Source organism: Hippocampus guttulatus, chromosome 6 (genome assembly GCF_054856545.1).
Source record: "Hippocampus guttulatus isolate MCC_2025c chromosome 6, RoL_Hgut_1.0, whole genome shotgun sequence".
NCBI classification, from domain to species: domain Eukaryota; kingdom Metazoa; phylum Chordata; class Actinopteri; order Syngnathiformes; family Syngnathidae; genus Hippocampus; species Hippocampus guttulatus.
Window position 1 is genome coordinate 10,773,678 of NC_141266.1, and position 13,105 is coordinate 10,786,782.

Sequence of the window (13,105 nt, forward strand, 5' to 3'; positions counted from 1 at the left end):
ACTTGATTGTTCACAAAAACATGTGATATACTAACCGGGCACGCATGGGATTTCTGTGCAATTCGTTTTACATGCTATGGCAGGAGTGCTGTGATTTCTCAAAAATAACACACACTTTTTTTTTTTTGTCAATAAAAAAGATCCAAAGTTGACGGTCTAATACAGGGTTATAAGGAAAAAAATTCAACATTTTCCCGTTGAGTGCATGTTTACTAGTACGTAGGCGTTGTGAAAAAGGCACACTTTCATTCCAACATGATATTTAATGTCTAATGTTACGCATTCAGCTACAGCTTCTTGTTTACTTTCAAACTTAGCTTGCAGAAGACGTGCGGAATGTCATGCACGTTTTGAGCATGACATCTCTTGATCCACTGGGGACACTTTGATTCTCTCCTCTTTCATGTATAACTGCCTCAAACAACATTGTGTATGCAGGAAAAGTGGTTACGATGACATGAATGTCCATGTCTTATGTTATGTGTTGTGTTATATTTTGTTATTTTATGTCAACTGTTCTATAAAGCGCTTTGTTACAGCTGTAGCTGTTGTGAAAGTGCTACATAAATAAAGATGCATTTTATTGTATTGTGAGATATAACATAATAAGAAGTGAGATGTTCCGGGCATGTTCCATCGGCAGGAGGCCCCAGGGACAAACCGAGGACACGCTAAACGATGGCCTTGGAACACATCAGGATCTCTCGGGAATCGTTATATGAAGTGGCTGGGTAGAGGGAATTTTGGTCTTCCCTGCTGAAGCTACTACCTCTGCAACCCAACCCGGAGAAGCGGTAGATCAGGGATGGATAAGAAGTTGTCTCATGTTGCATGGACCTTTCCAGTATCATGTCACATCATACAGCAGTGGAGCTAAATAAAAGCCAAGTTGCCATATGGAACCCATACCTGATGTTCTTGACATCGCTGAGTTCATGACAAAGAGTAAGTTCATGTTCTGTGCTTGTATCCTTCAGTTATAGAAGTCTGATGTTTGCTTGTCAGTTCGCCGCATTAGCCTGCCTGCACCGGTCGAAAGCCATTTGCAGTCATTGATATGCACAATTAAGAGCAAGTTGTTGGGTATTTGCCTAGACTCACTTAACGGATGGGATCCCTGTTAGCTCGGTAGTCGCATAATGCAGGGACATTGGCGGTCCGATCCCTGGCTCCAGAAACTAGCTCTGGGGACATGGAATGTCACCTCTCTGGCAGGGAAGGAGCCCACATCGGTGTGTGAGGCAGAGAAGTTCCGACTAGGTATAATCGTGCCTGCCTCTACACACAGGTAAGGGCTGAGGAACCAGTCCTCCTGAGTGGTGTTGGACAATCTTACACTCTGGAAATGCCCATGGTAAGGTGACGCTGAGCAGGTATGGGCATAATTATTGCCCTCCAGCTTGGTGCCTGTACGTTGGGGTTCACCGCGGTGGATGAGAGGGTACACTCTGTCTCCCTTCAGATGGGGGGACTAGTTTGTTACCCATGCACCATAGCTGTTCAGAGTACCCATCTCAACGACCCAGGACCACACACAGAGGTTGTTCCACTAATCCTCTTCAAAATAGCTCAGTGAGCCCTCATCAACTGGGAACCGATCATTTCAAGGATAATCAATGCCAGATTCCAAACCCCACATAAAAGAACCAACATCATACAGTGCTATGCACTTACAACAGCAATGATGAAATAAAGACATCATCATCCTGCCTCTGGATGACATGAATGTCAAAGTCAGAGATGACAAATATGGATATGAACTGGAGACGGGAAAGTAACGTTTAGGTCTCATGAATGAAAATGTGCAATGATTCACAGATAACTGTGCAGATTACAACCTGGAAAGTGTTTGCCTTGGGCGGCAATTAACTAGCTGTGGTCCTGGGCTGAGCCAATGACATCGCAAATCGGCTGACATACCCAGTGGGATTAATAGCTTGTGCATTGATGAAGACGGCAGCTTGTATGTACGAGAACCAGTGACTTGCATGACACATTGACCATCACATTGACTTCACATATATGTCGCCGCTAAGCACAGCTCCTCCAGCTTTGGAGCTTGTCTTCCCAAAGTGATTATGGGGGATCCACTGGGGCTGCTGCTCCCTTGAAGCAATTTTTATACAAAACATAAAAATCTGGTTAGAAATATTTGTTTCTATGAACAACATTTTACTTGTTCGCCTCCCTGAACCATTCGTGAGAAATCCATTCGCAACTTTGTCATGATTCTTGGTGAGTAGTAGGGATGGACGACTAATGGAAATGTAATAGTTTATCTCGATTTTTAAAACATTTGAATCAATGAAAAGCTATTATTGTGCAGAACGGTGTGGTGTGAAAGTATGCATCATGTTGCTTGTGTAGCAAGCATGTAGTGTAAGTAATTATTCCGTTCCTGAGCATAATTAAGATGTTTAATGACACCAAGCTGGAGTTTACTGTAACACCAAACGCACAAAAAAAAAAAAATACACACATTGTATATTTAAATACAAACCATGCTTTGTTTTCTAAAACACTGTGAGTGCTAATGCTAAAGTCAATGTAATATCCCATTGAAATGCTAGAGATGAATTAGCAGGACTTCAAATAACGATTTTTTTTTTACTGAGAAACGCTGTGGAAACATACACACAGGTAACATAATACTCAAAGGCACACGTTTCCTAATCTGTGAAAAACAATTTATATTAATAGAGCTCAATCGCAACTTCCTTCTTATCTCATTGTAAGTGTATAATCCACCGACCCATGGCACCACATGCGCCTAAGAGGCCAACATGTGCAGGAAAAGTTGGTATCCGTTTTTATTTATTTTTTGTTAATTGCTATTATTGTAGTATATTCTTATTTTGCTTTCTTAATAATTGATTTACTTTTTGTTGTTTCAAGATACGTATATTAAAAGAAATGTTCCTTTCCTCAAAATAGATCAGGGTCATGCTTATTCACAGCTTCAATGTGTGTAAAGATGCAAGGCATCAAAGTTGTGGATGTGGCAGAATAAAAATGCAAGAGGCTTGAATTTAAAATATTGACAAGATCATTTTGTACTTGACAAAAAGAACAGAGTGCTTGGGAATAAAGTGTGATGTGCAGGGGTGAATGTGCATCAGGCTATGATGATAGTTTTGACTTGGGTTTTAGTAGTTGAATAAATACCAAATTCTGAAATGAATAATTATTTTATTAATCGTAATTTTAATTTCAATCAAACTAAAAATGATTACTATTTTTTCAATAATTGCCCCACCCTCGTGAGCAGTAAGAAGTATGTCGCTGTGGAGTCAACAAACAGAAGGAGTAGGATAGGAGTTATATCACAGAACACTTTCCTGAACATACTTCTAAAAATTACGCAAGCCTGAGGAGATAAATAATTTAGTAAAGCGATAGACCAGAACACCAAAAGCGCTTCAGGAGCACATACAAATCCGTCTTAGTTCTGTAGGGGAATTATGTCAAAACCGGGACAATATTATATACAGTATAAACTGATAACATTAGCGATTAAACATCATATTGAACTCAAAGTACACTTTTTTGTTACAATTCCTAGGTCTAAACATTGTACTCTTTTTTTCCTTAAATCTATATACAATAACCCCCTTGATTTTGGATTTTTGTTTAGCTTTGATTTTGCAAATAATAACAATAAGAAGAATTGAATTCAACAGTAGTTGGCATTTTTATGTTGTCCGAATCCCAAGTCGTTACCAATAAGATATTAACTTATACCACATAAATCAAAGCATGAGACTGTTATCTTAGTTTTTTCCTCTTGCTGTGGTGTTACATACAAGTAGAGGCAAACACACTTATTGTTGTAATAACTAAACATTTTTCATTTCATTCACCTTTATTTTACTTTTGATGTACAACTGCATTTTTTTTTTGAAATAGTGAGGGAAAACCTTTTCACTGACATGTTGGTTTGACTTTCCTACTTTGAAAACATTCATCAAACATGATGCTTATTGCTATTGGGCTCTAAAACATCAGAAATAAAAAAACAAAACAAAACTTTTGAGCGAGATTCACCGAGCCCTATTCCAAATCAGCAAATGATTGAAATCAATATATCATCCATTCACACACACACACAGTTGTTGATGGGATAAGCTAAGGTTCTGAGTCTCTGCCTTTAAAATGCAGTGCATGTTTTCTTTTTTCTTTTTCTTTTTTTTTTTTTGGAAATATAAATGCCCGCAGCAAATATGGGCTGAGCAAAATAAGCATGAGAAATAACAGCAAGAGAGTAATAGGTTATGTATGCTGTAAAGATGGGAAGTGGAAATGTAATGCGGCATCAGAGAGAAAAAAATGACTGAGGGGTACAAACGAAGATCGAAAGTACAAGTGAAAAAAGGAGCGAGGTGTTTATTATTCTGGGGCCGTAGGAGGCTAGTTACAGACAGACTGGCTGGGCCATTTAGAAACTACTAAGAAATTCACAGCAGATAATTGGCATGGGGCCCATGGATATCTAAAAAAACAGATTGCAGAGGAGGCATCAACAGCAAGAGGAATAAAGGGACTTTGCCTTGCTATCATCCTTGACCAAACAGCTGGTTTGCAATGTTGGAGGCAGTCAACAGTCAAGGAATGACTGCATTCAAAAATGCCAAAGAAAAAATAAAATCGTACACTAATTTAATCCAAACCTTTCACACAGGTACCACCCCAAAAAATAGCGAGCTCTCCAAGTATCACCCTCCCGACCAATAGGGCCGAATGTTCATTTAAAAAAAAAGAAAAAAAAACAGGAGCAGAAGTTGTGCTCATAATATTATTTAGGGGGCCATATCATGCTAAATCAACTTTTAAGCTTTTAACCATATTAAAATGCTAATTCCTCAACACCCCCCCACCCACACACGCACACACGAACCCCACCCCAAAATGGCGTTTTCCTCAGAGCATTCCTGCTCATTCTGCCAATCTCAGCACCAGCCCCATCCAATCCAAGGATCCAAGAAAACAACTGGGTCCTCACTTTTTGATGTCACTTGAGGAGATACCCACGCACCGCCCCTGCAGACGAAACACGCGCCCACTTTCTCCAAAACACCGGAGTTGTGGACAAGTGCACTAAGTCTTCCTAGTTACGTCTTAGTTTATAAAATATGCAAGTGGCCAAAACGAGTGACTGGGTGTGAGAAGTTTAGGATATCGTTGGCCACATTAGCATGATTGCCAAAGTCATTCTTCAATATGTTTGAAAAACAAGGAAAAAACGAAACTTTTTTGAATGCACATTAGGATTTTTTTTCTTTTTACACAACACAACAACCAGATGGGTCAACAAGTAAGCGGAAGGAAAAAGACCCAATGAAAAATACCAATGTGCTTTCTAAAAACTTTTTTTTTCTGTGCAAGGTTAAGGAAAGGTGGCATAAAAGTTTGATTTCTATTGTGTGTGTGTGTCGAAATAAATTGGCATTTAGAAACTGCATTTTGGTTTTCCTTGGGTTTTCTCTCTGTGATGTTAAAACGGGTCTATTGAACTGAAATCTTTGTGTGTGATAAATATGCAAAGAACATAGAAATCAGGAAGGGGGCAAATCATTTTTCAAGGCACTGTACATGCACAAGAGAGTATTAGGTCACTACACTGACATAGTATGAACATTAAATAAGGTTAATGTAACTATTAACAAAAGCTAGATACTGCTTTGGGGCAGCGTCTTCTACAAACAAGCATTTACAATGTACTGCTGGAGGACCAACTTTGCACATGAAACTACATTACAGTGTGCACAAAACAGTTCACTGTTTTTCTTATGGTAGTTTAAATGGATTTTTAAAGTGAATAATTAGCCATATTGATTGATATGAAATCCTTTTATTGTGAAATATTTTCCACCATTATCGCCCAGCCCTACGAAGCACATAAAGTTCAAAAAGGCATTTATTTCACCTTTATGTTGACCAGTTTATTTGATTTGTTCAATGTTATGTGTTAAAACAAAATTACCTGAATTCAGCCTTTTTTTCTGTGCGTCCTTATTTTCAAAAGTAATAAATAATAAAAAATAATAATGATTAATATTGACCAATCTGAAATATTTATATTGTGATATACTTTTCAGTTATATCTCCCAGTCCTAGTTTTCCTGCTCTCTGTTCATTTGGCCTAACAAAGCCTTCCGTTCGAGTTGTACAGGTGGAGGTCAAAACAGCACCATACTGTACCTTCAATGTAATTCTTTATGGGGGAAAAATGCTGTTACCAGGGTAACCAGCGAGAGAGAAAAACATACTTTTCAAGCAATTTACAACTAATAATAACTAATAGCAAGAAATGAACACTCTCCAATGAGAAAGTGTATATTTTCCCCGATGAGAATGGTGGTACGTTTGAGTCAGATTCTGATTCCTCAGACACTGTTTCCCCATCATGACACATTTCTGCTTCGCTGTGCTCAGCTGCAGCCACATTGTGAAGGAATTGTGTTGTGGCATGCTGTAGCTCAAAACATTATAGCCTCACATGAACATGGGATCATGTGGACATAAACAACAATGACGAATGAGATTCAAATTTTGCACAATATAACCGGCGGTGAACATCTAATACTGCAAATCTCCCATCACGCTGCCCCCCCCCCCCCGCCCCAATTGCCCAAACGCAACGAAATCCTTAAATTGGTAGCTACTTGTGGTCAGCAAGCTTGGTAATTATGTCTTTTTTTGCAGCATTGCTTTGGCCTGGCGAGGCAAGAGAGATAGTAACAAAGATGAGGAGAGGGGGAGGATCTGTTGATAATGTAATGACAATGACGCCCTGGGTTGAAAAAAAGGGGGGGCTGGTGCGTGGACATTACACCACACTAAAAGACACAGAGTCCGCTACGCGTTCTTTTGACGATATCGAGCGAAGGTGACACTTACCATTTCGGGATGAAGTCGTGCTAAAATGGCGAAGGTGGACAGTCTGTCACACAGGCATTTGGTTCTGAGTGCATCGACGAGTACGGTTTTGCAGCCCCTAGCAGACCAGGATCCCAGCAGAGAGGAGCTACATCGACACGCACACACAAAAGGAAGCGATGCGGTCAAAATAGCGATGGCAAAAGGCAAAGAATGCAGTGAGAACCCCACAGCGATAGACCCGCTACTTAATCCACTTTATCTTCGTTATTTGCAATCTAAGGCGCAGCAAGAGACGCGAATGCGATGATGAGGAGGCTCTGGGGCGGCGCGCTGCAGGTTTCTGCGTGGACACATTTATTTGCAAAGAAATACCCCAAAACAAAAACAAAACAACAGTTGCAGTGTGTGGAGGGGGGGGTCAAAACATAATGGTTTTTGTCACAAAAAAAAGAAAAAAAAACATTAATACAAATAACTACAACGGCATGATCCAAATCCAAACATAAAACACTGCATCGTTAAATATAGGCCGTACAGTAACTGCCCTTTTGCAGTATTTAAACAATAGTCTTTGTTTTTTGTTTGAAGTCAAGGGTTATATTTTCATGTCAGCATCTTCACTTCAAGTAGCTTAAATCGATTTCTATTTACCCTTGCCAAGGACATGACATTTGCACACACTGTATATTTCAGTACACCATAATATATTCAGTTTAATATTTTTCCATATCAACCCAAGATTGTTTGTGATTGGTCTGTAAAGATCTTCCAATAACATTTTGGCGAGATGCTAAATGATTATGACATATTTCATGTATTCCAAATATTGTAATTGGGCAAAAAAAACAAAAAAACTTTAAAGTAATTTTGACTTGAAATCAGTTTGCTTTGCTATGCAGGATCAGAAGCTGCAAAATCACACTGAATTTCATTTTCATCTTCGTTTCACACGTCTTGCACATCTTCCAGAAAATCTAAGTTAAGAAGGGAAATACAGTAAGCCAGATACTTGCATACCTGTCAATTGTACGTTTTCCCCGTATTTTATACGTTTTTTTTTTCATTTCAAATCATGTACGGCATATTACAACTTTTATACGGAAAAAAAAAAACAATTGTGAACCGATCTCACAAAGACCATTTTGGCTTAAATCCAGATCGTCTCACCTGCTTGTAACCAACGACAATGCCGTCGTCGATCGCTACTATTGTCACGGCAAACCAGCAAAAGTAATCCTCAATCGTATATTTTTTTTCATCCCTGCGTACGGTCGGATTGATAAAGCATGCTGTGCGCATGGGTGGTAAGCCGTTGTACGGGTTTTTGTTGCTTTGTAAGGGGAATCGTAATCATTTATAAGGGCAGGTATTAGTCGAGGTTGACAGGTATGTGCTTGTCTCTGCAAAATCTCATCAAATGAGGTTATATTTGGCTGGGATAATATAGGCGGCTAATAGTTTCCAACTTTGTTTGTTATCCAGATGGACAAATTGTTCATATTTCAGATAAACATGCAGGAGTATTTATCCAGTCAAGATTACAAAACGAGACAAAACACCGTGATTGCCTGGCAACCAGTTGAGTGTGTACATTTAACAACCATCCAAATAGAGCTGAGACCGTGCATCAATACCCTTAAGTGGAAGCATTTTGCCCCTAAATTTCAAGACAGTGTAGGTACATTTTTCATCGACTCGACCAGTGAATTTGCTGTTCAAAATAAATAAATAAATACATTATTCTTAACTTTTAACTTTTTTTTTTCTGAGAAACTGCTCCACACTTCACCCCAGTTGTTGGGGTTAATACACAAATGAGCTGATTTGCCAACCAAATGTCACTCCAAAACAAGAACGACCAACGTCATTGGCTACTGTGTGATTTGATTCTGAGCAAGCACTTTGTTGCTTGCAGGACAATTCCGCTTATCCATTCTTCTTAAATGAGTGATGATATAACACAGAAGAAGTGTTTGTTGATTCTGGACGAGTATAAAGTCGATACCAGGGATAATTGTAGCACTTGTAAAGCTTTAATTTCATCAAAGGAGTGGAATCCTTCCAATATGCAGAGCTGGATGACAGAAGTGATATACAGTATAGCGCAGAGTGACATAAAAACATTGACCGTACAATATAACCTAACATTGTCTATATAAAACTATTGTTGACATTGTTTGTTTTTCATGTGTGGTATATTATGTTTGCTACAGGATATAAATCCATCCATCCGTTTTCTGATCCGCTTATCCTCGCATGTGTCACGGGGTGTGCTGGAGCCTATCCCAGCCGTCTTCGGGCACTAGGCGGGGGACACTCTGAACCGGTTGCCATCCAATCGCAAGGCATACAAAGACGAACAACCATCCGTGCTCGCACTCGCACCTCGGGACAATTTAGAGTGTTCAATCAGCCTGTCATGCATGTTTTTGGAATGTGGGAGGAAACCGGAGTACCCGGAGAAAACCCACGCAGGCACGGGGAGAACATTCAAAATCCACACAGGAAGACCGGAGTTGGAATTGAACCCAATACCTCTGCACTGTGAGGTCGACGCGCTAACCACTCGACCATCGGGTCGCCCTATGTGGTCAGTTATGTCTGTAAAATATGCACGTATTTGGAAATAACAAGAGCCGGGGACACTGTGGAAAACTGGCGCTTGGAGGAGCAGTTTGAAACTCAACAAAAGCGTAAAAAAAGACTTACATCGCTATATATTTCAGAAAACTTCTTTTTTGGGGGGGGGGGGGGGTAGCATTTTCCTTTCCCAGTCTGCCAACCACATGTGCCAAGTAAACTTTTTGATTTTTTAATATGAGGAGAGTCTGAACATAGAAACCGTAAGTACAGCTCAAGTTGGAATCTTTTTAATGCACTGGATAGTTTGGCCTGAAAGCAAGTTAGCAAATAAGTATTAAAACGTATCTTACCTTTCATTTTCATCCCAGGATATACATGTCTGGTTCGTGGTGCCCTATTGGAGGAAACAATTGTAAAATTAATATAAAAAGGCACTGGCTGCTCTATTTGCTTGCTCTTCTGAAACATCGATTTGTCACTCACGTTGTACAAGTGAGAGAATTCAACTATAACAGGAGCAGAAAGGGAAGCAGGAGTGGGTTTAATGGTGACGGATACAATCTTGGAGTTGAGTATAGTGCCGTTTCTGCATTGAGCAAAGAGGAAGAAAGAGAAAAACAATGAATTTCACTGTGGCAATAATTAGTCTCTGCCCCCAAAAAGTTCTTCCATTTTGTCGCTGAACATACGAGGCAATACATCAGGGGTCACCAACGTGGTGCCCACCTGCACCAGGTAGCCCCCGAGAACCAAATGAGTCTCCCGCGGGTCTGTTTTAAAATAGCGCACATACTGGGACAAATTGATTTTTGGAATTTTGTCATTTGAAAATGTAAACACTGGCAGAGATGAATAGAAAAAAAGCGTGACATTGTGACATTTGCTGTATCTGTTTGCTGATCATTGTGAAAAGTCATCGACATGATCAGTGTGTTCACATGAATTGTCAAATATTAGCCTTTTTTTCTAATATATAGAAATAACTGTTCCAGTTGAGGACGCAGTGTCTTGAAAATGCCTAATTGTCAGTCGGGAGGGAAACTAGCATCCTTCCAACAACAGGTCTCCATTTCACCAAATTCTGGGCCCCCATGCAACAGCCTCCAACAGCTTTGTTCCCATTGCCATAAACGTTTCAAACAAATCACAGTAACACAGATTTTTTTTTTTTGTACATCTCGAGCATCAGTATTCCTTCATTTGTCCGTAAATAGGATTGTCACTTATCCATAATTTTGCACATTTCTGTTTTATACTGTACACATCATCAACCTTTCTGTACTTTATGGAGACGTTATATGCTAAATGTATATTTCTGTTATGTATCGTGTTTGTTGCTGTAAGAGTGACACCAACTATCGCCTACAAATCACTCATTTCGAGTTTGAATCAGGATGATGTGATTCATCCATCCTGATTCATATGCACGCAGGTTGGCAAGGTATGGCTGGTCAATTGGGTCCTCTCCCAACTTGTGGGTTGTGGGTTTGATCCCTGGCTCCCTTGAAGTATTCTTGAGGAAGACAGTAAAGGCCCCGTTGTGAATGAGATCGGTCAAATCATGACTACACACTCCATCAGTCAGTTTGTGAATGAGGTGAGAGTAAAAGAGGTTCCGCTCTTTCAACCTCAAATGTAGAAAGAGCTATACAAGTGAAATCCATTTACATGAACGCTGTGAATATTGGATTTTCTCACATGTCAAAAACGTGTTTCACATTGTCATGACGAACTGCACAGGTAGAATTTTGATGAAAAAATGACAATAAATCTATTCCATTTTTTTGTTGAAGCAGACTTCTTTTCAACTTCCAAAGGTGCACTTAAAATAATTGCATAAAAAATAATAAACAATTTATTGTGATGTCTTCCCAAAATGTTGAATAGTTACAAAAAGTGAAAAACTGCAGTAAAAATCCAACATAATGACGAAATGTACATACTGTACATGCACTGAATGGAGTTCCACGGCAGCATCCAACTACTGTACATCCCAACGCACATGAGCAAAACAGTTGAGTTTGTAGTCTCACATACAGACTCTATATTGACAGTAAATCATATTACAAATGCTAATAAGATGTTTACTTGAGAAAATTGTCTGTCATGACAAACAAAAGAGATCTATTTGTCAAGGAAATTTGAATGTAATGTAAAATGTCAAAATGCTGCATAGATGCCAATTTGCAGTCACAATATCCATCCATGTATGCATTTTCTAACCCACTTATCCTCACGAGGGTGGCAGGCGTGCTGGAGCCTATCCCAGCCGTCTTCGGGCAGTAGGCGGGGGACACCCTGAACCGGTTGCCATCCAATCACAGGGCACACAAAGATGAACAACCATCCGCGCTCACACTCATACCTAGGGACAATTTAAAATGTCCCGTTAACCTGGCATGCATGTTTTTGGAATGTGGGAGGAAACCAGAGTACCTGGAGAAAACCCACGCAGGCACGGGGAGAACATGCAAATTCCACACAGGAAGGCTGGCGCCGGAATTGAACCCTTCACCTCTGCACTGTGAGGTGGACGTGCTAACCAGTCGACATAATTTCGTGGTCATAACCAATATAAAACGGACAGTTGCGTCTGCTGAATCTTCACAAATTATGATGGGATGATTCCCAACAGAAAGAACGGAATCTTGTGGACTTTGAATGTCTGTAACAAATTCAATGGCACCTTTGATAAGGACAAAATAAATAAATAAATCTAATGAATCATGTGAAAACCATGAGGTCAGAAAATAAACACTTTTGGAACGTTACATTTTTGCTAGTCCACTGATGCTTCACATCCCATTGAGCGTGCTAACCATTTGCACCAAAGCCTAATTGAAACATAAAAAAACACCGCACGCTCCATCACGTATTATGGTTACAGATTGTGTGGAACTGACCTCAATGATGCCGAAAGGTTTTAGTTTTTGCCCCTCTTGTGTAGCTAAATTGGGGAACAAAATATGAACAACTGCACTCAATACAACACTGTGCAGTTAAACACTGCAAAAAACTAAAACAATTTCTCAACTTATTGTTTTGCATGTAAGACAGAACGTAATATAGCTGGTACAGTATAGTTGTCGATATGCATGTGTACTTAGCTGCTGAGTTTATGTTGCAGGTAAAGCAATCCAATTTCTCGATTCTTTTGTTTCTTGCACGAGAAGCTTAGCAGATTTGTTTTCCAATAGCTTCATATAATTTTATGCCATTTTATTTCATACCCTCTTCCCCTATTTGTGATTCTTGTTTTTCACAGAATCCATCAATCATGAGGAAAGAGACAATCACAAGGAAATGAATCGCTAATGGGGGTGGCATGCCGAATGCTTCCAGACAGCCAAACACGTTCAAATCTTGCTCCTCTTTTTGATTCCTCACAGCGTCAGTGTATGCTTTCACCATAATCACCCTTTCACCAGTCCAAAACACAATCTGTCACGATAATCTTTCATGTCATCTAGTCTCTTGCTTCAAACTCATCTCATTTAGCTGGAGGGGCAAATCAAATGCAAAAATGAAAGAAGATAAGAATGGAATGAAATGGCAGGCTGAAGAGGAGATGTGGAAGATGAAAGCAGTTCCAAGACTCGGAACAAACATCGGAGGATTGATGAGATTCAAGGTTTAATTTCCC

At 39.7% G+C, this 13,105-nt stretch overlaps 1 protein-coding gene across 7 annotated transcripts in view; it reads right to left on the reverse strand.

Moving 5' to 3' along the window:
• adgrb1a (adhesion G protein-coupled receptor B1a) overlaps nucleotides 1-13,105 on the reverse strand; it is a 116,303-nt gene that overhangs the window by 41,333 nt on the left and 61,865 nt on the right. For all 7 annotated transcript variants that reach the window (XM_086113114.1, XM_086113115.1, XM_086113116.1 and 4 more), the window contains exons 15-17: nucleotides 9,946-10,048; nucleotides 9,813-9,856; nucleotides 6,898-7,024 (exon numbers count right to left, since the gene is read on the reverse strand). In XM_086113114.1, the coding sequence (XP_085969240.1) occupies nucleotides 6,898-7,024; nucleotides 9,813-9,856; nucleotides 9,946-10,048 (274 nt within the window). The remainder of the gene's footprint in view (nucleotides 1-6,897; nucleotides 7,025-9,812; nucleotides 9,857-9,945; nucleotides 10,049-13,105) is intronic.